The sequence below is a fragment of the Kogia breviceps genome, chromosome 9 (assembly GCF_026419965.1).
Source record: "Kogia breviceps isolate mKogBre1 chromosome 9, mKogBre1 haplotype 1, whole genome shotgun sequence".
Classification (NCBI taxonomy): domain Eukaryota; kingdom Metazoa; phylum Chordata; class Mammalia; order Artiodactyla; family Physeteridae; genus Kogia; species Kogia breviceps.
This window is the reverse complement of record NC_081318.1, coordinates 4,819,204-4,846,296: the sequence shown is the minus strand read 5'-3', so window position 1 is coordinate 4,846,296 and position 27,093 is coordinate 4,819,204. Positions and strand designations below refer to the sequence as shown.

The window sequence follows — 27,093 nt, the reverse complement described above, 5'->3', positions numbered from 1 at the left end:
TTTTCATACCCTGGTGAGTTAATTTTTAAATTAAAAAATCCATTACAGAGGTATGAGAAGTAATTACAGCAACTGACCCAAGACTGTATCCTGGACTGGAGAGAAAAATGCTAGAAAGAGTGCTAATAAGTGCAGGTGACAGAATTGGAAGCGCAGTGATGGATTTAGATAAAGTTTTTTAAGCAATATAATTTATGAAGTCGAGGATTGAACTGTGAGGCTTATTCTAAGATATGATGCCCAAAATATCAAGAATGCTTCTAAATTGTGATTCTCCGTAGCGAACAGATAACGCAGTTTCTGTAAAGGTGTTAGCAGGTGAAGAGACCTGTCTCTTCAAGAAGGTGCGGATCAGAATGCTCTGTTTTGCTCTATTAAGGCTGCCGAGTGAGCTGCCCGGGACGTGGTCCTGGTTCTCTCAGCTCCTGGCCAGGCCGAGGAGGAGCGTCGGCGAGCAGGGGTGACCCCTGAGATCAGCTTGGGTCGGTGGCCCCTTGACTCTGATAGGAGCCCGACCGTCCCCTGTTGTTTCTGAGCGGTTTCTCCACAGGTGACAGGGTGCAGCAGTGATTCTTCGTGATGTTGATCCTGGGGCAGGATCTTGTCTGAAAGGTCTAGATTTGCAGTTTGTCAAGAGAAAAGGGGAGGGGTGTTGGTAGAAGATGGCCCTTTGAGAAGTGGAACAGCCAGCGTGTTTTCACTTGGTTATAATTGAGGAAGAGCACCAAGAGAAAGAATTGGTGACACAGGAAAAAAAAGTACAGTTTATACTTTCTTGATAGCATTCGCTCTGCTTCGGTGATTATCTTTTCACGTAGATTGAAGCGTGTTATTCAAACAAGCGATTGGGCGCATGGGGTGTGTCGTGGGCGGGTCACTAGGCCAGCGTGGGCGGGTGATTTCATGCGAGGAAACCTCTGCTTTGTGTCTTTTAGAATGTCGTTCTTTCAGGGGGCTCAACGATGTTCAGGGACTTTGGACGTCGCCTGCAGAGAGACTTAAAGAGGGTGGTGGACGCCAGACTGAGACTCAGTGAGGAGCTCAGCGGTGGCAGAATAAAGGTGAGGCCCCTCCGCAGCACAGGCCGGTGGGTGCGCCCGTCGGGGCCGCGAGGGAGAAGCGCAGGTTGCAGCCACTCTCAGCCACCGCGTGAAGTGACATTTAGAGGTTTGTCACCCGGACTCGCCCCGGGTGTGCGGTCAGGGCGGACACGGACCTCCTGAGGCAGCCGCGCAGCTTTACACCGTCCTCCGAGCCACGCACGCCGGCGGTTTCCTGTGTGTGTCAGAGGTCAGCTGTGTCGCGTAATGACCAGCACCCCAAGGAGATGGGGTCAGTTTACAGTGAGGGACGTTAACGTCCTTGGGGAGCGTTCTCATTAAACGCAGATAAGTAACACGAGTGGGGCGTTCATGCTGCGTTCCTCCAAGACAATAATTCTTAACTAGCTGGTGAATTTACTCAGTTTACCCAAGCAGGCTCGGGCTTTGGTGTGGGGTGAATGGGAGGTAACCTGTGTGTCCTCACCTAGTGGGTTCACACTGTTGGCAAAATACTTACAGTATTTTGGGGACACTTAGTGTTATTTGGAATTATCTCTAAATGCTAAAACATCTAATTTGTTCAGTTAAAAAAAAATCTGTTCGGTTATTTGCTTGGATATTTTACTTTTTAAAATGCCTTTAGATAGAGGCAACCCTTGACTTGTGTGCTTAGTTCTTTGCACCGCCTGGCGCTGGGGCCGGTGGGGGGGGGGCAGGTGGATTTGGCAGCGGGAGTGGCTGAGAGCCTGCCTTTCAGGGTGCAGTGTGGCTGCTCCGCTCGCCCCTGGGCAGAGGGGCTTGGATGGAGGGCAGGGCCTGCGGGATGGGAGGAGGCTCGCCGAGCGGAGCCGTGTGTCCGGTAGGTGGAAGGGCGGCTGCACAGGTGAGTCAGCACACGTCACTTCCCCTTCCAGCCCAAGCCCGTGGAGGTCCAGGTGATAACCCATCATATGCAGCGGTATGCGGTGTGGTTTGGAGGCTCCATGCTGGCCTCAACTGTAAGTCCTTTTCTGGATTGTGCTGTCTTTTCATCTCTGTGTCCTCTGCTGGGTTTGAATAAATACTGTCTTTTGGAGGTTAAATTATGTGTGTTCTAATTGTGTGTGGCTCTAAACAGCCGCACGTTTAATTCTGAGATAGAAGAAATAACTTTAATGACCATTTAAACTGCACGGCTAATTCGTAAGCATCCTTGCCAATTAGGGGTTACAGATAATAGGGATAAGAGAATCCAAAAATAACCTCAAACGTCTTGCATTAATCGTTAGTTCCAGTGCCGTTTCCGAGTAATTACTACTTTCTTGCCTCAAATTTGGGACTGGCTAACAAGCTACTCATTTAGGGCGAGCACGTGGTTGCACATAGAAGCTGAGTAAGTTTCGAAAAAATGAAATAAGCCCCCGTTTGGAAGAGGTCGGAGTCTGTGACAGAGGTCACCGGGGAGAGCACGGAGGTTGGGGGTGCGAGAGCTTCTCCTTTGCTCGGTCGTTTACTTGGTTTTGTCTCCCTCCGGGAGTGTTTATGCCCCTGCGCTGGTTGTGCTTTGCAGCCGGAGTTCTTTCAGGTCTGTCACACCAAGAAGGGCTACGAGGAGCACGGCCCCAGCCTCTGCCGCCACAACCCCGTCTTTGGAGTCATGTCTTAGTGGTGGCTTCGACACCGCCCTTCCGGTGGCGTCGCGGCGGTGTGCAAGTGTCCTTCAGACCCGGAGGAGGAGGAGGAGGAGACCGGCCTCTGTACGTAGTGACATAGTGCGCGTGCCGTGGTGCCGGGCAGCCCGGCAAAGCCATCTCCGCGCCCGCCCGCCCCCCCCGCCCCCCGCTCTCCTCTCCTCCCGAGCTTCGAGTCCACAGATTCAATTCCGGAGGAGTTCAGCTGCGACTCTCAGACTTGTTACGGAAAACCCTAGAACACGGAGCAGAATGGCTCCCACCCCAGGGCAGAGTATGGGGCTCTCAACCCTTTTCCTCCCAGACTATTTTTGTAAATAAAATGTTATGAACTTGAAATACAGATTGATGTTTATATTTCCTATCGTTTTGTATTTTATGGTATTTGGTACAACTGGCTGATCCCAAGCACCAGTAGATGTCGATGTCATGGAGTGTTGTCATAAAACGTTTTTAAGTGTGAGGCATGTTCTGATTTGTTTGCAGGCAAACAAAACGAAGCAGAGCAAACTTTTTTGGCCACATGTTTGCTAGGAAGTGGTTACACTTTATTGGAGCCACGTGAAGCTTAAACACTGAGCAGTGTTGTATCACAGTTGTTACAGACAACGCATCTTTTCATTTTCTTGTTTGAACTTTCTGGAATTGTCTTACGGAAGGTGCCGGTTTGCTGTCGGTGAGTGTTGGATGAAATACTACCTTGCACCATTGTAATAAAAGCAGTTAGACTCTTTATAAAGATCCCCTCTTGTGCTGTAGTGGTCTTTTGCTTTTCCTCTTTGTGCCTGAACTTCTTTCAAAGAATACTGAAATGTGCTTCACGTGTGTGGGGGCTTTGATGATTGACACCACGTTTTGGGGAGGAGGTTTCCTAAAGTGACGTGGATTACCTGTCCTGCGGTGACCACCCAGCCGTCGGAAGTGGTGTGGGTGGGCCTGTGAGCGCGGGGGACCGGGCGGAGGGGCACGCCTTGTGGTTCCCACCACCCCTTCCTGGGAATGCAGAATTCATGGCTGTAAGCCTTGAGTAGCTACTCTGACATCTGCCCAGTGGATTGCTGGCCTGAAAGGCCAGCAGTGAAAGGCCAGTTTGCTAAATTAGGAGATTTAGTTTTACCCCATTCTTCATATACTACTTAGGTTACTTTTTAAACTGTCATTTATGGTATTTCTTCTAGGTCATGAAGTATGTTTTATTCTCTGAAAATTTGCCTTTGTAAAGAAACATTCGGTTTTACTTTTTTTTTTTTTTTTTTTTTTGCGGTACGCAGGCCTCTCACTGCTGTGGCCCCTCCCGCTGCGGAGCACAGGCTCCGGACGCGCAGGCGCAGCGGCCACGGCTCACGGGCCCAGCTGCTCCGCGGCACGTGGGATCTTCCCGGACCGGGGCGCGAACCCGTGGTCCCCTGCATCGGCAGGCGGATTCTCAACCACGGCGCCCCCGGGGAAGCCCCCGGTTTTACTTTTTAAGGTTAAGAAGTTTGGGATAGTAAAGGAGTCTTTCCGCCCAGCGTGGTAAAATCGGTTTTCCCAGGCGGTAGGCGCTCCCTCTGCCACTTGCTCGTGATGGTCAGCGAGCCCAGGCCCTCCAGCTCCTCGGTGCACAGTCTCAGGCTACTTGCTTCCTCCTTTGTCCAAACTCTCCTTTGGACCCCCGCTGGGGTCTGCTCTGCTCAGGGCCCCGGGGCTGGGCTGCTTTCTCCTGGTCTTCCAGCCGCCGTATCACAGCTCTCCCAGCGCTCGCGCAGGCCCCGTGCACCTACGTGTTGGCGGGAGTCACCTTCCCTGACACCGCTTCCGCCACCCTCGTCTGCTGTTCAGGAACCGTGGGACCTTCGGGGCCCCTCCTGCCTCCGGTCTCAGTGGGCGTCTTCCCACCGGGGCCCTTTGCCGCCCCAGCTTCAAAAAAAAAACTGAGGATGCCTCAGTTTTGGCTATGCGTGTCCCGTGGACGTGCTTCAGTTGAACACGCTGGGATCTGGAAGCTCCTTTTCGGTACCTCGCGGTGTTATTTCAAGGGGAGGCTGGTGCTCAGCGTCCTGAAGGGACCACCAGCCCCAGGAGGGGGCTCTTCCCCTGAGTGCTCTCGCCCTCGGCTCCAGCATCACCCACGTGCGAAGCCGCCTCTGACCTTCCCCACCGAGTCAGCCTCTTCTTACCCACGCACCAGCTATGCCCTCTGTCCCTCACCTGACTGAGGTTCTGGAAAACGGGACTGATTTTTGTGCCCCCAGGACCTTCGCAATGCCCGGCACGTGGTGGGTGCCCCTTAAATACTGAATTAAGTTCCTGTTCACACCAAGACTTCATCCCTGGTTTTTCCAGGCTGGGTGTGCTGTATAGTGAGAAGTGTTGTGTGTTTGGGTAACCTGGGGTGAAAGCTGGGTTTTGGGTGTCTGGGGTGTTACCCATCTTGACTTTAAGACTTTTAAAGATATAACACCTATCTCTTGAATGTATAGAGAAGCTGCGGTACATGTATAAAACGGAGTATTACTCAGCCATAAAAAAGAATGAAATAATGCCATTTGCGGCGACACAGATGATGGACCTAGAGATGATCAGACGAAGTGAAGTAGGGCAGACAGAGAAAGACACATATCATATGATATCGCTTACATGTAGAATCTAAAAAAATGGTACAAATGAACCTATTTACAAAATGGAAATATTGTCACAGATGTAGAAAACAAACTTATGGGGGAAAGGCGGGGAGGGATAAATTGAAGGATTAGGGTTGACATATACACACTACTATTTATAAAATAAATAACTAATAAGAACCTGCTGTATAGCACAGGGAACTCTATTCAATACTCTGTAATGACCTATATGGGAATAGAATCTAAAAAAGAGTGGATACATGTATGTGTATAACAGTCACTTTGCTGTGCACCTGAAACTAACACACAACATTGTAAATCAACTATACTCCAATAAAAATTTTTTTAAAAGATAAAAAATAAAATTGTACACATCCTTCCCCTAATCTAGCTCTTATATCAAATAGATCATTGGTCTCCTGGGAGAGGGTTGGGGGATGAAAGGTTAGGAGGAAATGTACCTACCAATAGGTATGGGGTTTCTTTCTGGGATGAGTAAAGTGTCTGAAGTTGATCCTAGTAAGGATTGTACAGCTCTGGGGATACACTAAAAGCCATTGCATTATACACACTAAGTAAGTGAATTCTGTAGCATGTTAATTATATCTCAGTAAAGCTGTTGAGAACTTAGTAGCTTTCTGAAAAAAAAAATCTGGCTCTTAAGCCATGAGTCCAGTAGGTGTTCCATATACCTGACAGGTGGGTGTGTGATGCCGTAGCACACGTTTGTGAGAGGACCTCTCTCCGCTGTGTCACACGTCTGCAGTGTGGTCAGCGGGAGAGCCCAGCGGAAGAAATGACCCCGCAGGAATCTTGAAGACAGGAGTATATTTTATGGTAGCGATGGCCAGTTCATTCTGCAACTTAACTAATACGCCTAACGAGCTCTGTGTGACTGAAGTACCGACAGTTTTGTGATGAATTCATTTTGTATGATCCCTGCATTTTATCTCGTTTGTAAAAAGTACGATTGTGCTGAACAGGCTTGTGAGGTTAATTAAGCGTGTAGCTCGTTTCACACTGCAGGAGAGCACCATTAAGAATATTTATCTGTTAAATAATTCTTTACCTGATTGAAGACCATTTCATAATGTTTCTTTTAAAAGTAACTGTCACGCTTGTTAAATAGAAATAAATTGATTGGCAAAATAATTGTGTGGGGTTCTAACTGGCAGTTACATCAATTTCACTTGCTCGGATGAAAATAAATCTTGTTTAAAAGGAGGAAAAGACCTATCGCTTGATATTGGTATCATGGAAGGATTTTTCTCATGTTAAAATATTAGTTCTTTCTACCCTGTATTATGTCTCATAAGTAAGCAGCTGTTTATTCTCTGAAGATTGATTTCTCAGGTTTTACCCTCTTGTTTTTAGCTTGGGATGCTACAGATCATTTCTGGTTATCTGTGTGTGTGTGTGTGTACAATCATATATATATATATAAGTTAATAGTGTTTGCTACTAAGAATTTCAAAAAATTTTGATTGATAAAAGAGGAATATAGCTATACATTGTTAAAAAATTAATATTTACAAGGCTTCCCTGGTGGCGCAGTGGTTGAGAGTCCGCCTGCCGATGCGGGGGATATGGGTTCGTGCCCCGGTCTGGGAAGATCCCACGTGCCGCGGAGCGGCTGGGCCCGTGAGCCATGGCCGCTGAGCCTGCGCGTCCGGAGCCCGTGCTCCGCAACGGGAGAGGCCACAGCGGTGAGAGGCCCGCGTACTGCAAAAAAAAAAAAAAAAAAAAAAAAATTAATAATTACAAACCCAAGAGTTTATGATGGCCAATAAAATTTAAATGATACGGCATTGGCTATATTTTCAATATTAAGCGGTCAGATCAGCTGTAGTAATTGATCAGAGCGCCACTTAAGTCACTCGTGGCTGCGCTAGCACTTACTGCAGATCCAGTTTTAATGGTTTTCCATCAGACACACTTTGGCCTGAGTAGTCTCTCCTCATGCTTATAGCTAGTTTGGCCGTGGTGACCAGCTGAGGAGTTCTGAGGGGTGCCCTTGGTGTCCCTTTTCACTGCAGTGTGGCTGAACTTGGCGACTGAGCAGAGAACGGGCCAGCTGAAGTCCTGCCTCCAGACTCTGGCATCGCTGTCGGCTTGTTGCTGGTCCTTGTTAATGTCAGTTCATTTCTTTCTCCTGCTCACCTGCTGATGGGGGGGTTATGTGCTCCAGGGGCGCCAGTGGCCGCAGGACCCCACCTTACTGGACAACTCGGATGACCGGAGTTCCTGGAAAGATGAGCTAGGAGGGGATGGGAACACAGTCAAGGAAACCACTGGAGGCTGCGGTCCCGCTCTCACTGCACCTCTCACACTGTAGTCTATAGGACCACACCCTCTGGGTTTGTGCGGTTGCCTCCAGTTGTTTTTTTTTGTTTTTTTTTTTTTTTGCGGTACTTGGGCCTCTCACTGTTGCGGCCTCTCCCGTTGCGGAGCACAGGCTCCGGACGCGCAGGCTCAGCGGCCACGGCTCACGGGCCCAGCCGCTCCGCGGCACGTGGGATCTTCCCGGACCGGGGCACGAACCCGTGTCCCCCGCATCGGCAGGCGGACTCTCAACCACTGCGCCACCAGGGAAGCCCAGGTTTTTGTTTTTTTAAAACGGGAAAAGCCATCATTTGTCGAGTGCTTGCTGGGTTCTGGGTACTGTGCTAAGTCCCCATTCCGTCGACGCACGTTTGCTAAGTGCCTGTTAGCCCCAGAATGTGTCAGTCTGAGGTGGAGGTTCCTTTCCAGTGGGAGAGCCGTGCATTAAGCAGATAATCGCGGATTATCACAGACTGTGAAAGGGCCACGGGAGAGAGAAGTGCAGGGTGCACTGAGACATACCGCAGGGGTCCTGGTGAGGAGGTGGATGAGCGGCGGGGGTGGTGGTGGTGGTGGTGGTGGTGGTGGTGGTGGTGGTGTCGCAGCTTCCCGGGCAAGTGACACTCAGCTGAGACCACGAGAGACGCCAGTTGCGCGGAGGTGCGGGGAAGCAGCCAGAAGGGGCTGATAACGGCAATTAAACGCCTCACTAACACACAGGCCCGGTATGGACGGAGTAGAGGCACCCAAGGTGGGGCTGGGTGCGGAACTCGGTCTTTCTCTGGAGAACAAAGTCCTCAGCCACGTAAAACAATTTTAAACATAGGAGTGGATGATCAGGTTGGTACAGCCATGCCTGAAGTTTCAGCCAAGAGCTGTAGCTTTTCTCTAGAGTCTGAGCAGACGTGGAAGAAAAGAGGGGAGTCTGCCAGACGCGAGGGCTGCTCTGGAGTGTTCTCTTGGGAAAGTTGTCTCGTGAGACCGGACAGTCTGGCGGAGGCAGCCAGGGAAGACGGGCGGAAAGTTCGAGCCTTTACCCTGTGGCACGGTGAGCAAAAGGAATCGGAGCAGCCAACTGCCACGACCTTCAGGTGAAGGTGGGGGATGGCTTTTGGGGGTTTTCGCATAATGGACTATACGGCCAGTGGGTGCAGTTAGTTTTTGGTTCTAAAACCGAAAGACAGCTGCTCCTGCTGAATTTAGAAGTAGTAGGTGTTTTTCACTGTTAGCTTTGTGCTTTGTTTCTTTTGTAGAAAAAGAGCTGCTGTGATTTGTCCATAATCAGTGGTATTTGAGAGCTATTACAGAAAGACTTACGATACAGCACAGTGTAGAGAAAGTGCTCTAAATAGTAATTAGAAATAAGCTATCAAGAGAAATAAGTTTGTGAGCTATAAAGGTACAAATAACTGGCATTTTCCACTGACATGACTCATCTTAATTAGGATGGTGTACTGAACTTGCATTTCTGATTATGCAGTCATTTTCTGGAGCTGAATTAGTATGTTTTAACATTTACTCATTAGCTCTCAGTCTATGATAAATTAAACGTTATGGGTAATCAAAACATTATTGTGTGATATCATTGCAGTGCTCTGAACTAGAGTTTAAAAACGTTATTACAATAGTATATGTAACTTAAATGTCCCCTACTGGCAAAGATGAAAAGCATTATGGACTTTCTGGTGATACGCCGTTCGTGTCCGGGTTGACTTACAGTTGAGGAACTTTTGAAGAGCTGACAGCACTTGTGCGGAGCCTCGATGAACAGTGTCCCTCCCAAGGAGGAAGCCGTCCCCTCTAATTTGGCGCGATCACCAAACCACTCACGATAATGTGTGTACTGAGTTTGTCGCGCAAGTGCCCTGAGAAGTTGTTATGTTCATGACATAGTAAAGTAGGTGCCTGGTTTCACAATGTCGCGTTAGGAAATCAGCTACATGAAAACAGAATAAGGATGTCGGTAGGGCTTAAAACCACACCTGGGGATAATTTTTCAGGATTTTGTTTTTTCTTAAAAAAAAAAAGAAAAAAATCACTGATACATTCACACCAAGGGATATACATTTTTGAGCGTATATATTTTTTCTCAAGTCTTAAACTCTACCATTCCAGTGGACGGCTCTAGAAAGCCTTGGGGCTGTAAATACTGGACTTCTCCTTATTCAGTTCCTTACCCACAGGGGGGTGCTTGTTGCCCGTGTGAATGAATGGGAAAGGGACTTGGTGTTCTGTCCCCAACATCAGAGATGGATTTGTGGGGGTGAGAGTTACAGACCTTTAGAGCAAGCAGTTCACCTCTCCCCGCCCTCCCCAAGACCAGGTCCTCTTGACGACGTGGGATGCGAAGTGACTGACGGCGAGCAGAATTCCAGTCTGTGTCCACCGCACAGAGTCGGGCTTTGCTGGATTACACGGGGCTTGGACCAGAGACCCCCATGGAGACCCACAGAAATTACTCAGGCCTGCTCGCAAGCGAACTGTGGCTTAATACCAAGCGACTGCTTCCGATGTGCCTGTTACAGCAGAGAGATGAAAAACAAGTTCCAAGCTCAGATATATTTAGGAAACCTTGTGTTAAAGAAAGCACATTTCTTTCTTTTTTTTTAAGAAAGCATCTTTCTTTACTCCGTTGACGAGAGCTTTTGATGTGCTGGGATGTGTCATGTCCTTCTGAGCACAGTGCAGTGCACTGCGTCCCGTGTCTACTACATCCTGGCCCCCGAAACAGTAACACCTCTCGGCACCGGTGGTCCAGAGGACCGAGTTTGGGGAATCCGTCCTTCTGGGATCCCCCAGGGGGAGCCGCCTTCGGATCAGGGTGTCGGTGGAGGGCCCTCTCTCATCTTGCTCTTGGTAGACTGAGGGAAATTGAGGTTTCTAAAAAGGATTTTTTGGTTTTTACTTTGGAATAATTACTTTTATTTTACTGTGAACTGAAGAGAAATGATAATTGTGCTTCTGATGGTCATTGGTGATAAAGGAAAATTGAAGTTACAGAAAGTATTTTGGTATTTTGCAGAAGGATTGTAATTAAGAAAATGGGCTGTTTGGCGTTTCTTTCCGTCATTTTTCGTTTCTTATGCTCTTATTCATCGTCTGAGATGATGCACGCGTTCAGTGTGTTACAGTCAGCAGGCTGCATTTACGCAGTTTTTCTGTAAAAGGACATAATTTCTATCCATTGGAAGTTTGATTTCAAATATGAACAAAGTCCCCGACAGGAGAAGATTGAGAGATGCCAGGGATTCCTACCGTGCGGAGGGGGCGATGGATAGTGTGCTGGTCCCTGGGACGACAATTTTTATTTTTTAGGGAAAACAGATCCCTTTTAACGAGTATGATAAAAATAAGAACGATAGGATGTTACGCTGACATCCTTTGTTCTTGAGTGAGAACCCCCAGTTTTCTTTACTTTAATCTCCAGTCACAAGTGTGTGCTTTGGGGAGTATTCTTTTTTTTTTTTTTTTTTCCGGAGGGGGGCGTGGATATTCTTAAAGAGGAAAATCATTTTAATTCATTTTTATAGTTTTAGTGGGCATCCTGTTTGTGGTTAGGGCGAAGGGTTTTTAAAGATCATTTACTTTGACTTTTTTTGATTCAGAACTTTGGAGGGTGTGGTCAGCCTTCCATCTCGTAGGCTCTTCCCGTTCGTTATCCAGGGGGGACGCTGACTGTCCCCCTGCCCTGCCCTCCGGCTGTCTTACTTCATGGCAGCACCTCTTCTGGAGAATGTAGAGGAAAATTAAAGATGAAAGCGGCTTTCCTTTCAGTTGTGGGAAAAATAATCGGTGGTAAAGAAGATAAAACTTTGTTGTATGGAAATAAATGAAGAACCACGTAAGCAAGAGGCTGCTCACTCAGCGCTGGTGGAGCGCAGGGGTCCATCCAGGGGAAGGGGGCTCCGGGGCGCCCTGGTGGAGGCTATGGGCGCAGGGGACCTAGGGCGGCTAACTTCCCCACGTGATTGGTTAGGGGAGCATGTTAGGTTTACCCCAGTGGGTCCTGAGTTGGAAATGCGGGCAGAAATGAGGGAAGCTGTCCGTTATTGATAGAGTCCTGGCTGTCTTGGGCTGGTAGCTGCACGTGTGCTTTGGCTTCCTGGGCTGATGCTTGTCGATGAAAAATTAATCAGTCGATCTAAGAAAGAATTGGAAAATTTTTATGGGAGCCAAATTTGAGGATTATGACCCGGGAAGAGCATCTCAGAAAGCTGAGAACTGTTCTGCCCTTTAGAAGTCAAGGCATAGTTATATAAGTTTTTTTTTTTGAGACAGAGCACTGTACATTAAATGATGTATTATTGACAGCTTTCATAATCCAGATCTAAGTGCCACCGCGGTGGGTCATGTGACCCTTACGAGATCAAGGAGGAATGTTATCTTTTAAGGAGTTCTCTTTTTAAAATTTCTTTTTGCGGTACGCGGGCATCTCACTGTCGCGGCCCCTCCCGTTGCGGAGCACAGGCTCTGGACGCGCAGGCTCAGTGGCCACGGCTCACGGGCCCAGCCGCTCCGCGGCACGTGGGATCTTCCCGGACCGGGGCACGAACCCGCGTCCCCTGCATCGGCAGGCGGATTCTCAACCGCTGCGCCACCAGGGAAGCCCTAAGGAGTTGTCTGGATGCTGGGAGAATGTTGCTCTTTTTGGTTGAGCAGGTATTTCTGCTGATGGGGGAGGTTTGATCGATGCCTAATGCAGATACACGGTGCACAGTGTGGGGAGAGAGGAGGCCAAAGGGCAGAGAAGAATTTTCATGTTTAAATTTTTCTTGTCTTGCCGTAAAATACGAATTTTACCTCACACGCTGCAGGCTGTGCGTCTGAGGCAGGTTGTCACGTACGGTCTGGCTGCTGTCTGTTCATGTATTTAGTCTCTCAGTTGGAAAAATGAAATTTGGAGCGATGTGTGAATGATCCAGAGTACATTTTTTTAAGTTTTTTTTTTTTTAAGAATACATATGCTTTATTTATTTAAAGTTTTGGCTGTGCTGTGTGGCATGGGAGATCTTAGTTCCCCGACCAGGGATCGAACCCAAGCCCCCTGCATTGGAAGCGTAGCGTCTTAACCACTGGGCCGCCAGGGAAGTCCCATCTACATTTTTCCATTACCCAAAGTACAAAAGCTGACTGCCCCAACCCTGAGTCTATGCTGCTGTGCTGCTGTCACTTTATTTCAATAAAAACCTTTGAAGTATTTCTACCACCGAATACATTTTTCTTAGAAGACTTCAAGTGATGGTGAAAAGAACCTCAGACGTAGCCGCTGTGCCGGGGTTCTGGCCCCTGCTCTGTTCCTGCTGTTCCCGTGAGTCCCTGGGCCTCCAGTGGCCTTGGCGTGGATGTGATGAGGCCCCACGACTCTCTTCTGGGGTGTTGTGATGATACAGTGAAGCCCTGGAAACAGTTGAGGAGACCTGTATCAGTTTCCCGGAGCTGCGGTTACAAAGTACCACAAATGGGGGCTTAAAGCAACAGAAATTCACTGCCTCACGGTCTGGAGGCCGGAAGTCTGAGATCAGGTTGTCGGCAGGGCCGTCCTTGTGGCAGCAGAACTCTGGTCTCCATGGCCTGCTCCCTCTGTGCGTGTCTGGGTCCACCTTCTCCCTGCTTTTAAGGCCACCAGTCATCTCAGAGGAGGGGCCCAGCCCGCTCCAGGGTGACCTCATCACAACTCCTTACATCCTCAAAACTACGTATTTCCTGGGACTTCCCTGGAGGTGCCGCAGTGGTTAAGACTCTACACTTCCACTGCAGGGGCATAAGTTCGATCGCTGGTTGGGGAAATAAGATCCCGCATGCCGCGTGGCGTGGCCCAAAAAACCAAAAACCAAAAAAACTACTTATGTCCAAATGAGGTCACGTTCTGAGGTACTGCTGGTTAGGACTGCGACATGTGGGTTTGTGGGGAGGCCGTTCAATGCATAACGAGACCCCGGAACACACAGGCCTTGGGTTCCTGGGAGCTGATAGGTATCCACCGTGCTGCTGGGGTCTCAGTGGGCAGCTGTGAGCATGGTACCCCATCAGTTTCCTCACCTGTAAGAGGAGGGTGGTGATGCATACCTCGTGCCTCGTGTGGTTGGGAGGATTAACAGAGGGAATACATGGAAAGGAAAGGGCTCCGCACAATTGCTGGAACAGAATAGCTATGGCTGTTAGGAGTGTAACCAGGGACTTCCCTGGTGGTCCAAGGGTAAAGAATCTGCCTTAACAATGCACGGGACGCAGATCCGATCCCTGGTCAGGGAACTAAGATCCCACATGCTGCGGGGCAGCTAAGGCTGCGCGCCACAACTACTGAGCTCGTGGGCCTCAACGAGAGAGCCCACGTGCTGCAAACTACGGAGTCCAAGTTCCCTGGAGCCTGCGAGCCACAACTGGAGAAGAGAAAGCCCGCACGCCACAGCTAGAGAGAAGCCTGCGCACCACAAGGAAAGATCCTGTTCGCCTCAATGAAGACCCTGCACACCGCCACTGAGACCCGACACGGCCAAAAAGAAATAAAATAAATAAATAATTAAAAAAAAAAATGTAGCCAGGAGCCCGTCTGTCTGCAGGAATGCAGGGAACAGCATGTCTCTCACTAAGGGATTGAGTGTCCAGGCTCAGGGGAGAACCGGCTTCCTCCAGCCTGCGTTCTCAGCCAATCTGACTTTTGCAGACATTTGGAAGGCCCAGCTCAGGGCTCGCTTCTCCTCGAAGCAGTTGGCAATCTTCCTGTGTTCCTTCGGCCCAAGGACTTACTGCTCCCCGACGCCCGGGGCTCTGTTCCTGAGGGCAGGGCCTTGCTAAGGGTCTTCTCTGCACACTGGACTCCGCGCCTCGTCACCAGGCCCCTCGCTGACTGGTGGCAGGACCCCGTGCAAAAAGAAAACACGGACCGCTGTGCGAAAACTATTGGGAATTTCAGGATGGCAGGAGTAGGTCTTTCAACCTGGGTGTGGAGTCCTGTGTGATCACGTGGCTGTTTGTCCACGAAGCCGCCAGAGTTTCCCAGGAAGAGACATTCAAAGGACCACTGACATGCCGGGAAGCGGAGGCGCGCAGGAGGGAGATGCGGCTGGGTGTTGCGAGGACCGCCCACCTCGCAGGGGCCACCGCTGGAGGGGGAACCCCTCCCTGGAGGGAGAGGACGCTGCTGTTAACACCCCGACTTCCTCCCGGTCCTTCGGAAGGATGCCTCTTATTACAAGGCTGTGTCCCTCCCGGAGGAGCAGGTGGTGAGACAGCTCAGGGATGGATCTGCCCCGGGGGAGGGGCGGGGGGGGGCGGCGTGGTATTTATTGATTCATGAGTCTTCTTGTAAAGCAGAGGAGAAAAGAAACAATTACGTGCCAGAAAACACATTTTGATTTCTTAAGGGCATCCATTAAAGTTTTACACTTGAATAGTAAATTAGAGCAGCCGCAGGGCTGCCCGGAAGGGCTTTCTGCTTTTCCGCGCCTGCGCGTTGCTGTGGCGTCCTTGAGTTCAGGGTTTAGGGGGAAGCTTGAGAGTGGTGGGTAGACTTGTGGCTGGTGGCTCAGCCCTGGGACAGAACAAGGACACTCCTATTGTTGGACCAGTGTGCTTCTCCACCTAATCTCCTTTTCCTTCTGGTCAAGCACAAACTTATTATCCAGCTTAAACTTGTGTCAGACAAGTAAGAAAGTGAAGAGTTAAAAAATTTGCAAAAATGTGTCATGAATATCATATGCTCAGCATAGTTGGCTGGGCCCCCAGTGGGCATAGACTGTGGGTATCACTTCCAAAGGGGGTCTCTCCTTGAAATAAAGCAAGCACAGGATTGTAAGAACGACCGTGTCCACAGATTTCATGCTCGAGCTTTTATAAACTATTGATCAATTCAAACAACATTTATCTATCTTTTACTTTCTCAAGGTTGTCTTTTTTTCCCCCAAAAGTGTATTCTATTAATAAATGTTAGAGGTTGGCCACATGTCCTTCAGAACCGATTATTTTCATTTTCCATTTGCAAAACATGTAGTTTACCTACAGAAAGGATACATTGAAAACACGATAAGTTATTTCAACAGAGTTAGGTTGGGAGGGGATTTTAAGAACTACCTGCATCAAAACTTGCTTCTTCTCTTGATACTTTCAAATTTAAATAATATTCAGCAGCAGAGAGCTTGAAGAATAATATATAGGTTTGGTATAGAATTCCGGAGGGAATGAGCAGGGGTTTGCATACAAAATACAGCATCCCAATGTTCCACTTTCCCATGTATCAGGGATTTAGTTACAGACCACAGAATGCAAGCTCATTATTTATTTATTTATATTAATTAATTTTTCATTGAAGTATAGTTGATTTACAATCCTAGTGTTCAGGTGTACAACATAGTGATTCGATATTTTTATAGAGTATACTCCACTTAAAATTATTATAAAATAATGGCTGTACCAAGTTAGATTTTAAAAGAACAAGAGTGCGGGTGGCTTCAGAATACCCAGGAGGGCCAGAGCACAGTCCTCAGGAGAAATGCCTGGAAGCCAAGCAGAAATGCAGAACCACTGGCCCAGCCCACCATGCAGCTCCTGCCCCTGCTGCTTCAGCCTGAAACAAACACAAGGCTGCACCCCTGTGCTGCCCAAGGCGACTTCTCAGGATGGGGCCACTCCTTCCCATTGCTGCCTCCTGCCCGGGCAGACGCTGGTCACAGGTGCAACGCCAGCTGCAAGGCCATCTGGGAAAGGCCATCTGTGTCCGCCTGGGTGGACGCACCCTCTGGGGTAGACGTGTCCCCCTAGGTGGATGTCTCCTTCTGGGTAGACGTGTCTCCCAGGGTGGATGTTTCCTCCTGGGTGGATGTGTCCTCCTGGGTGGACGTGTCTCCCAGGGTGGATGTTTCCTCCTGGGTGGATGTTTGTTTCCTCCTGGGTGGATGTGTCCTCCTGGGTGGACGTGTCTCCCAGGGTAGATGTTTCCTCCTGGGTGGATGTTTGTTTCCTCCTGGGTGGATGTGTCCTCCTGGGTGGACGTGTCTCCCAGGGTGGATGTTTCCTCCTGGGTGGATGTTTGTTTCCTCCTGGGTGGATGTCTCCTCCGGGGTAGACGCGTGCCCCTCGGTGAATGTGTCCTCCTGGGTAGATGTGTCCTCCTGGGTGGACGTGTCGCCCTGGGTGGATGTGTCCTGGGTGGGTGACTCATGCTGCTGTGTCTGGGAGAAGGCAGTTGAAATGCCCAGCTCACTTCAGGCTTCCTCAGACTCCAGCTCTTTTTCTCCGTACATGTGTTACCAGTCTGATCCTAAATATGGTGATTTATTTCCTTCATCGGTGCATCTGAACTCTCTCTCTGAAGCTGTTAAAATGAAAGCAAATTGAGTTCCTCTCCGGAAGCAGCACATGTGTGGAAGAGGCTGAACTCAGGGACCAAAGAACTGAAAGAACAAGAGAAACGATTGTGTGGGAAGGACATGCTGGACCCTCTGTCCCCTTTGTCAGAAGATGCAAGGACATAGATTCGCTAGTTTCAAATTTGGTAAAGTTGTATTTTTAATAGGATCAAATTCTTTTAATCATGTTATCCAGTAATGAAGAACTAGGGGCAGAAGCTACCCAGGTCAGCTGAAGACAGAGGCTCAATTTTACTATTAGATTGCAATATAAGACATACTAAGGGTTAGAGCAGGGAAAAAACAGAAAGAAAGAATTTAAACAGCTCTTGTAGTAGCTCTATGACTTCTTCTTCAGGGTGAATAATGAGTCCCGTCAGGCTAATAAGAAAATATTCCCATTTCATGAATCTAATTATCTACAAACAAGATTTCAGGGGTAGAGGAGGTTGGTTAAAAATACTTAGTCTAGTGACTTCCCTGGCGGTCCAGTGGTTAAGATGCCGCCTTCCAATGCAGGGGGTGCAGGCTCGATCCCTGGTCGGGGTGCTAAGATCCCACATACCTTGGGGCCAAAACACCAAAACAAAAAACAGAAGCAATACTGTAACAAATTCAATAAAGACTTAAAAAATGGTCCACATCAAAAAATCTTAAAACAAAACAACTTAGTGTAGAAGCCTATTTTTTTCCCCTCCATATATTTATCGGTCTAGTGTAAGAGTGGAGCTTTTATTTGTAAATAAAAGGATCTACTTATTTTGACTGCTTGTGAAAATAAACAGAATCAATAGTAGTTTAAATACATAAGGTTTTATTTTTTCCTGTAGGCAGGCCGTCCGTGGCTGGCATCACGATTTCCCTGAGGGCCTCGGGGACATGCTCCTCCAAACGTTCTGGCCTACAGTCCCTAGGCTGTGGCGCTGGTCCTCATAGCCCAGAGTAGTGGCTGGAGTGCCAGCTTACACACATGCTCTCCAGCCAGCAGGATGAAGAAAGTGGCTACAAAGGCAGTGACTCCTCCCTCTTCAGGATATTTCACGGAAGCACCATCTAGCACTTTCTTGAACTTGATTGCATGGCAATAACCAACTGCCAGCGATGGTGGTAAATAGAGTCGTTTGGCTGCGGGACAGTGGGCTTAGCTAAAAATCAGTGTTTCATGATTAAAAAATAGGGCAGTGGATGTTGGGCATTGATGAACAGTCTGTCACAGCTGAGCTGGAGGATCAGTTTTTATAGATTTCTGTTTTTTTTGGCGGTACGCGGGCCTCTCACTGCTGTGGCCTCTCCCGTTGCGGACGCGCAGGCTCAGCGGCCATGGCTCACGGGCCCAGCCGCTCCGCGGCACGTGGGATCTTCCCGGACCGGGGCACGAACCCGTGTCCCCCGCATCGGCAGGCGAACCCTCAACCACTGCGCCACCAGGGAAGCCCTAGATTTCTTTTTTTAAAGGGTGGACTGATGCTTCAAGGACAATAGGGCCTCCTCTCCTGGCCTAAGTGCTTCAGAGCTGCCCCTGCCCTGAGATCCCACATGTGCTGACATCAGTCTCCATTTCCCAAGAGTCAGGTTGGTCCCTTCAAGGAGCACCGACGGGGTTTTCAGGCCTCTTTTCTTTGATCTTAGCCTAAGGAAATAGGACACTTTCCTGGAAGATGCTCGTTGCTGGCTTTTAATTCCCCATGAACACAGACGATTCTGTCTCACTCGGCCCGTTGAGACTAGGAATGAGGTGATAGAAATAACTAGAAGAATCCTTCATTTTTATCTTATACTATCAATCTCCTTCCTTATTCCCCTTTCCCTCTGCCTACTGTTTAAAGCAAATAAAACAAATTAAAACAAAGCACCTGTGTGAGTCTCCCAGGGGTGCTGGCACAAACTATCACAAACCAGGTTGCTTAAAGAACAGACATCTATTCTTTCCCAGTTCTGGAGGCTGGAAGTCCAAGATCAAGGTGTTGGCAGGGGCAGGCTCCCTCTTCTGGCTTCTGGTGGTGGCCATCGTCCTTGGCTTTTCTTGGGTCGCAGCTGCAGCACTTCAGCCTCTGTCTCTGCCACCCCATGGCCACCTGCCCTCTGGTGTCTGTCTTCACATGGCTTTCTCCTGCGTCTCTTCTCCTTTTCTTTTTCTTCTTTTTTTTTTTTTTGCTGAGCTGTGCAGCTTGTGAGATCTTAGTTCCCCGACCAGGGATTGAACCCAGGGCCATGGCAGAGAAAGCACTGAGTCCGAACCACTGGACCTCCAGGGAGTTCCCTCTTCTCCCCCCCTTTCTTTCTTTCCTTTTTTATTGATGTATAGTTGACTTACAACATTATATAAGTTACAGGTGTACAATATAGGGATATACAATTTTTTTTTTTTTTTTTTTTTTTTTTTTTTTTTTTTTTTTTTTTTTTTGCGATACGCGGGCCTCTCACTGTTGTGGCCTCTCCCGTTGCGGAGCACAGGCTCCGGACGCACAGGCTCAGCGGCCATGGCTCACGGGCCCAGCCGCTCCGTGGCATGTGGGATCTTCCCGGACCGGGGCACGAACCCGTGTCCCCTGCATCGGCAGGCGGATTCTCAACCACTGCGCCACCAGGGAAGCCCGGGATATACAATTTTTTTGATCAATCCCAAACTCTCTAACTATCCCTCCCCCTGACCCTTCCCCCTGGTAACCATAAGTTCTCTGAGTCTGCGTGTCTGTTTCTGTTTTGTAAATAAGTTCATTTGTATTATTATTATTTTTTAGATTCTGCATATGTGATATCATATGATATGTCTATTTTTCTGTCTGACTTACTTCACTCAGTACGACAATCTCTAGGTCCATCCGTGTTGCTGCCAGTGGCATTATTTCATTCTTTTTAATGGCTGAGTAATATTCCATTGTATGTATGTACCACAACTTCTTTATCCATTCCTCTGTCAATGGACATTTAGGTTGCTTCCATGTCTTGGTTATTGTAAACAGCGCTGCAATGAACATTGGGGTGCATGTATCCTTTCAGACCATGTTTTTCTCTGGGTATATGTCCAGGAGTGGACAGGACTGCAGGATCATATGGTAGTTCTATTTTTAGTTCTTAAGGAACCTCCATACTGTTCTCCATAGTGGCTGCACCAACTTACATTCCCACCAACAGTGTAGGAGGGTTCCCTTCTCTCCACACCCTCTCCAGCATTTGTTGTTTGTAGATTTTTTGATGATGGCCATTCTGACCAGTGTGAGGTGATACCTCATTGTAGCTTTGATTTGCATTTCTCTAATAATTAGCGATGTTGACCATCTTTTCATGTGCCTCTTGGCCTTCTGTATGTCTTCTTTGGATTAATGTCTATTTAGGTCTTCTGCCCATTTTTTGCTTGGGTTGTTTGTTTTGATGATATTAAACCTCGTGAGCTGTTTGTAAATTTTGGAGACTAATCCCTTGTCGGTCACATCATTTGCAAATATTTTCTCCCAATCTGTGGGTTGTCTTCTCCTTTTGTTTATGGTTTCCTTTGCTGTGCAAAAACTTTTGAGTTTAATTAGGTCCCACTCATTTATTTTTGCTTTTACTTCCATTACTCTGGGAGACAGATCAAAAAAGGTATTGCTGCGATTTATGTCAGAGAGTGTTCTGCCTATGTTTTCCTCCAAGAGTTTTATAGTGTCTGGTCTCACATTTAGGTCTTTAATCAATTTTGAGTTTACTTGTGTGTATGGGATTAAAGAATGTTCTAATTTCATTTTTTTACATGTAGCTGTGCAGTTTTCCAGCACCATCTGTAACTGAAGACACGAGAGATTCAGTTTCCTGTTGACCACATGAGAAATGAAATCACTTATGTTACAGGGATGTGGGGAGAATCGAATAAGGTAACACGTAGAAGTGCTCTGTTGGCTGTCTGCACAATCACTGTTGTTATGATGGTGTCTAAAATTTTGCAGACGTCTGTGTAAAGGAGAATCATTCGTGGAGCATTTGTTGACCAAAATAGTGGGTGGTAAGATATGGCTTCTGTTCTAAACACTTGCAGTGCTGATGCAGAGACAGGACATCCACGTGACATCCTAAATAACACAAGGTCATGTGTAAGTGCTGGAGGATGCTAGGGGTCAGGAGCTCCAGTCAGCCCGGGCTGAGCATCTGTGGTGGTCTGCAAGGGTGACCTAATCGTTCAGACCCAATGGGAGGGGTATCAGAGGACTCACCAGGAATGCTGGGTGCACAGATTTGATTGAGAAGATTAGAACACGATGGAGGAGCGAGTAGTCAGTTTTTCTGAAATTCTAATTGGGGGTAGCAATTGGGATCTGTAGCTTTTTCTTCTGCGCCGTCTCAACAAAGCCAATTAAGTCTTATTGCATCTATACATCACCACGTGTACAGGCCATAAGCAGGAGAAGGCCTGTTTAGCTTGTTGCCTTTTGGCTTTTAATGGAACATCAATTTATTCCTGTGTATTAAGCTCTTAGTGCATATTGGATATTACCTTCCATTTTTCCATCAACTCCTTCTCCCACTTCCCCTTTCTCAGGCATCAGGGAGGAGTCTCTTGTGACTTTAAAAATGGTGAACGCAGGACCTCCAGGAAATAGAGGAATGAACCAGGTGCTCACTAGACGTATGTTGGACCCTCCCAGAACTTTCTGATTGAGTTATTAAATTCCTCAAGGTTTTAAAATTCTGCAATCAAGCATCAACTTTATTAATTCCACAGTCTGTTAAGAAGTGGTCCCATTTAGGAATATTACTCAGCCATAAAAAAGAATGAAATAATGCCGTTTGCAGCTCCATGGATGGACCTAGAGATGATCGTACTAAGTGAAGTAAGTCAGACAGAGAAAGACAAATATACAATGCCACTTATGTGTGGAATCTAAAATAAAACACAGATGAACTTATCTATGAAACAGAATCAGACTCACAGACATAGAGAACAGACTTGTGGTTGCCAAGTGGGAGAGGGGCTGGGGGAGGGATGGGGTGGGAGTTTGGGGTTACCAGTTGCAAACTATTGTGTAGAGAATGGATAAACAACAAGGTCCTACTGTAGAGCACAGGGAACTGCATTCAATATCCTGTGATAAACCATAATGGAAAAGAATATAAAAAGAGAATGTATATATATGTTTAACTGAATGACTTTGCTGTACAGCAGAAATTAGCAGAACATTGTAAATCAACTACACTTCAATAAAAAAAAATAAACAAAGAAGTCAGATCCAAAAGAAATGGTCCTATTGAGAACCTAATGGCGTAAGCCTTGTTCAAAGTGCACCCAAAGGCATTGGCAGATTAGATGAGCAGCCCTCTCTAAAACAGGGAAGGAAGAGTCATGGTACCCGTGATGGTTATTTTATGTGTCCACTTGGTTGGCCTCTGGTTCCCAGTTGTTTGGCCAAACTCTAGTCTAGATGTTACCATGAAGGTATTTTGTAGATGTGATTCACATCTACGATCAGCTGACATTAAGGAGATCACCCTCCCTAATGTGGTTGGGGCTGCATCCCATCAACTGAAGGCTTTAAGAGCAAAAACTGGGGGTTTCTGGGGAAGAAGGAATTCTGCCGCAAGCCTGTTAACATAGATGTCCTGCGTGAGTTTCCAGCTTGCCTGGCCGCCCTGCAGATTTCAGACTCAAGACTGTAACACCAGCTCTTTCCTGACTTCCTAAATGGTCAGCCAACACTCTACGTTTCAGATGCGCCAAGTCCCTCCAATCGTGTGAGCCAATTCCTTAAAATAAATCCCTCTCTGGCCCCTACCCTCACATCCATGCACATCTCCTATTGGACCTTCTGTGGGAGCCCCGACGGACACACCTGGCCTCCAACCCCCTCTCTCGGGCTCAGGGCGTCCTTGGGAAATTGCTGGCAATGCTCTTTCCTGCCGAGCCCGGACCCGGCCTCAGAATCACCCAGAGGATACTAGAGAGGGAACCTGTTTGCTTTTCTAATTCTAGGAGACATTCTTCATGGGTGTTGACTAAACAGTAATTGCTCTCATATTAAGCACCAGTTAATTAATTTTTCAGCTCATGTTTGTGGGCTTCTGATGCCACAGTACTCTGTTTAACATTAAGGGATAAGAGATGCACAAAGTACAGAGCATGGAAAGATCTGGGCTGAGCTGGGAGCTCCTGGGGGCAGAGGCAAGGGAGGGGCCAGGGCAGGGAGGCATCGCCAGTTCCCAAGGCCTCCACCACCTGCTACGTTTGATAAACCGCAGATACAGGAGGGAGGCAAGGCGGGATGCATGACGGGCAGACGGGGAACCGCGTAGGCACCTGTGAGCTTGAAGCCAGAGAAGCCTGGGTTCACAGCGTCAGAGGACGCGCCCGCCCCATCGTCACGTGACCTCTTCGGGCCAACTAGATATTTCGTGACAGCAGTCACTGGGTGATGAGGGAGTCGAGTCTTTAAGCAGAAAGGACGGCGGGCCAAGGAGGGTGTAGAAAGCAGTGATAGAGTTGTGCTCTGGCGTGTGGGAGGCTACAGAGGGTGGGGGGGTCTGACTGAAATAAAAAATGATGCCCGTAATAAAGGAGGAGGAGCTTTGAAATGCATAGCAGCGCAAGATTGGAGATTAATTTTTTAGGTGTTGGAAAACACGAAAAATGTAGCAAATCAATTCCGACCATTAGGCAGTCGTGAAGGCCTTGTAAGAAGAGCTCATTGCCGAAGGCAGCAGATAAGGGAATTCGTGGTGGGTCTGAAGGCCTGGACACATGTGTCTTGCCTTTTGAACCCAAGTCTTCCTCTTTGAAATGTCTCAGGGAGCGTGCAGAGAAGGCCAATCTGGGTGAGGAAGCTGCATTCCCACCCCCACTGCGCCCTCACCCGGCCCAGCCCGGCGGCTCTGATAGGGCATCGAGGGGCGTGTGGTACCGAGCTGGGTCTGCATCCATCTCACGCTCCTGGCACGTGCTGACCTCCCGGATGGTGGCTGCTGACCGCTGGCGGATGTGACGGGGCCGCCACAAACGTGGACAGGAGGCAAAGGACTCGGGAGCCTGGACACACGGGGAGCTCCTGGGACTGCAAGAAGTGAACAGTGGGTCTCGGATCATCACACGTCACAAACCAGGAACATTCGGACCGTGGACTGCTAGCTCCTGTGGGTTTTTGGGTCTAAAGCACAGACTCATGAAAATTCCCCCTTAATCTTTTTTTTCCTTAATAAGTAATTTCTTTGTCATTTTTAAATAATATTTTTTATTGAAGTATAGTTGATTTACAATGTGTTAATTTCTGCTGTACAGCAGTGATTCAGTTTTATATATATATATACACATTCTTTTTCATATTCTTTTCCATTAGGGTTTATCCCAGGATATTGAACATAGTTCCCTGTGCTCCACAATAGGACCTTGTTGTTTATCCATCCTACGTATAATAGTTTGCCTCTGCTAATCCCAACCTCACACCCCATCCTTCCCCCAACCTCCTCCCCCTTCCCCTTAATCTTAAGTTGTTCAAGCACACCATTTAAACACGGGTAAATGACCTTGGCCTCTAGCTTTGATGTCCTTCCTTCCTCTTGAGCACAAATCCTGCTTCAGCTTCTGGACCCCTGACATTGCTGCTGAGCCCTCTTCACGGCCGTCTCTGCCTGATTCACCTTCCTGTGGGTTTACTGCTCAACTCTCGAGCTGTATGTTAAAGGCCTTGATGGTTGCAATTGTACTCTACTTTGTAAAATTCAATAATAAATAGTACTGATAGCCATAGGTAGCATTTACGGTGTGTCAGGTCCGTGCATGGAGCCATTGAATCCTTTTATAAGTGAGGACAGGCCCTGCATCTATTGAGTGTTTGCTGTGTGCCAGACACTGAACCAGGCCATTCACCGGAGTTTGCTTATATCATCCTCAGATCTGCCGAGGGCCTAGTGTGTTGGTTTTTTTTTAAATTGAAGTTAAGTTGATTTACAATTTGTGTTAGTTTCAGGTGTACACCAAAGTGATTTCCGTTATACATATATATACACATATCAATTTTTTCAGATTCTTTTCCGTTATAGGTTATTATAAAATATTGAATAGAGTTCCCTGTGCTATACAGTAAGTCCTTGCTGTTTATCTGTTTTATGTATAGTAGTCTGTGTATATGTTCATCCCAAACTCCTCGTTTATCCCCCCGGCCTTTCCCCTTTGGGAACCATAAGTGTGGGTCTATTTCTGTTTTTGTTTTTTTAAAAAATTATTTATTTATTCCTTTCTGTGCGTGGGCTTTCTCTAGTTGCGGCGAGCGGGGGCCTCTCGCTATCGCGGCCTCTCCCGTTGCAGAGCACAGGCTCCAGACGCGCAGGCTCAGTAGCTGTGGCTCACGGGCCTATTTGCTCCGCGGCACGTGGGATCCTCCCGGACCTGGGCACGAACCCGCGTCCCCTGCATCGGCAGGTGGACTCTCAACCACTGCGCCACCAGGGAAGCCCTCTATTTCTGTTTTGTATATATGTTCACTTGTATCTTTTTTGTTTTTTTTTAGATTCCACATCTAAGTGATACCATATGATATTTATCTTTCTTTGTCTGGGCCTAGTGTTCTTTTTTTTTTTTTTTTTGTGCTAGGCGGGCCTCTCACTGCTGTGGCCTCTCCCGTTGTGGAGCACAGGCTCCGGACGCGCAGGGTCAGCAGCCATGGCTCACGGGCCCAGCTGCTCCGCGGCATGTGGGATCCTTCCGGGCCGGGGCACGAACCCGCGTCCCCTGCATCGGCAGGCGGACCCTCAACCACTGCGCCACCAGGGAAGCCCAGGGCCTAGTGTTCTTATTCTCCTTTCACAGATGAACAGACAAAGAGGTGGGCTGGGGCCTCGTCCAGCGGGGAGCGGGTGGAGGAGGAGGAGAGCTTCAACAGACCAGGTCCTCGACCCAGGGCCGCAGACTGTCGGTCCCCGGGGGCCTCCAGAACGGCAAGGCCACACACTTCTGTCGTGCGATCCCCTCAGCCTGAGGTACTTTGTTACGACAGCCCTAGCAAACGAGTACAGTATTCGTGGCTCAGATCCTCAGAAACGCTGGTGCCTCCAAACCACCCCCGACGGCCTGTGTGCCGACTTTGACCACAGCAGCCTGTGATCCGTGGGGTCACGTGCTGGGCTGCTTCGTAGAACCTTCCATGAACTTTCTCCTTGAATTGACCGGTGATTCAGGGGGCGGAGGGCTCTCGATATCTGCCCAACTAGCTTGGAAAAGAGGAAGAAGGCTAGAACTTTGCTTAAGCCTAGAACAAATATCTTCCCTGGGATGCCATCTGATGCCTTTTATTTAAAAATTTTTTTTGACTTTTAAAAGATAATTTTAAAGGGTGCACTCCATTTACAGTAATTACAAAATATTGGCTCTATTCCCCGTGTTGCACAATACATCCTCGTGGCCTGTCTTTCAGTACTTTGCCCCTCCCCTCCCCCTCCCCACCGCTAACCACTAGTTTGTTCTCCGTATCTGTGAGTCCCGCTTCTTTTTCGTTATATTCACTGGTTTGTTGTATTTTTTAGAGTCCACATCTAAGTGATGTCATACGGTATTTGTCTTTCTCTGTCTGACTTATTTCACGTAGCACAACACCAATAATTAATAATAATAATAATAACGACATGGATTGGTTTAAGCACTGATACTCTGCCAGGCACGGTTCTAAATGCTTTCTGTGATCAGTTCCTCTAATTCTGACAAAACCTTGTGAATTGCTATTGTCGTGCCCTGTTTTTACAGATGGTCAAACGGAAGCATGAAGGGGCACTTGCTGACTAGCACATACTTAATAAACAACGTTGATTTTATTTTTTTGCACCCGAAAGGCCTTAAAGATCAGTATTTGGTTTTTGTTTTTGTTTTCACTATTCAGATAAAATAATTCTGGCCCTCATCTCCAAAATGTGTGGGAGGTTTGGCATCTCATTGATATTTTGATGATTTTGTGGGCCGAGGGGGATATATACTCACATTTTTCCATGCATAGAAGTTGAAAATACTTATTTTAAAATTAGGGATGGTGATAGAAAGGAAGCTGGGTGGAGACAAATCAATTAAGAACTCGGAAAGCCAGCTCAAGTAACCTGCCATGTTCATACTCTTCAGTACCTTGCCCCAGCAAAAACATAAGCTGTGCTGTATGTAATGAGATAC

At 47.9% G+C, this 27,093-nt stretch overlaps 1 protein-coding gene across 4 annotated transcripts in view; it reads left to right on the top strand.

Annotated features, from left to right (window-relative positions):
• LOC131762513 (actin-related protein 3B) overlaps positions 1-3,454 on the top strand; it is a 133,106-nt gene extending 129,652 nt beyond the window's left edge. For all 4 annotated transcript variants that reach the window (XM_067041765.1, XM_067041766.1, XM_059074129.2 and 1 more), the window contains 3 exons: positions 936-1,061; positions 1,958-2,041; positions 2,593-3,454. In XM_067041765.1, the coding sequence (XP_066897866.1) occupies positions 936-1,061; positions 1,958-2,041; positions 2,593-2,688 (306 nt within the window). In that variant the 3' untranslated portion in view covers positions 2,689-3,454. The remainder of the gene's footprint in view (positions 1-935; positions 1,062-1,957; positions 2,042-2,592) is intronic.
• The last annotated feature ends 23,639 nt before the right edge of the window (positions 3,455-27,093 follow it).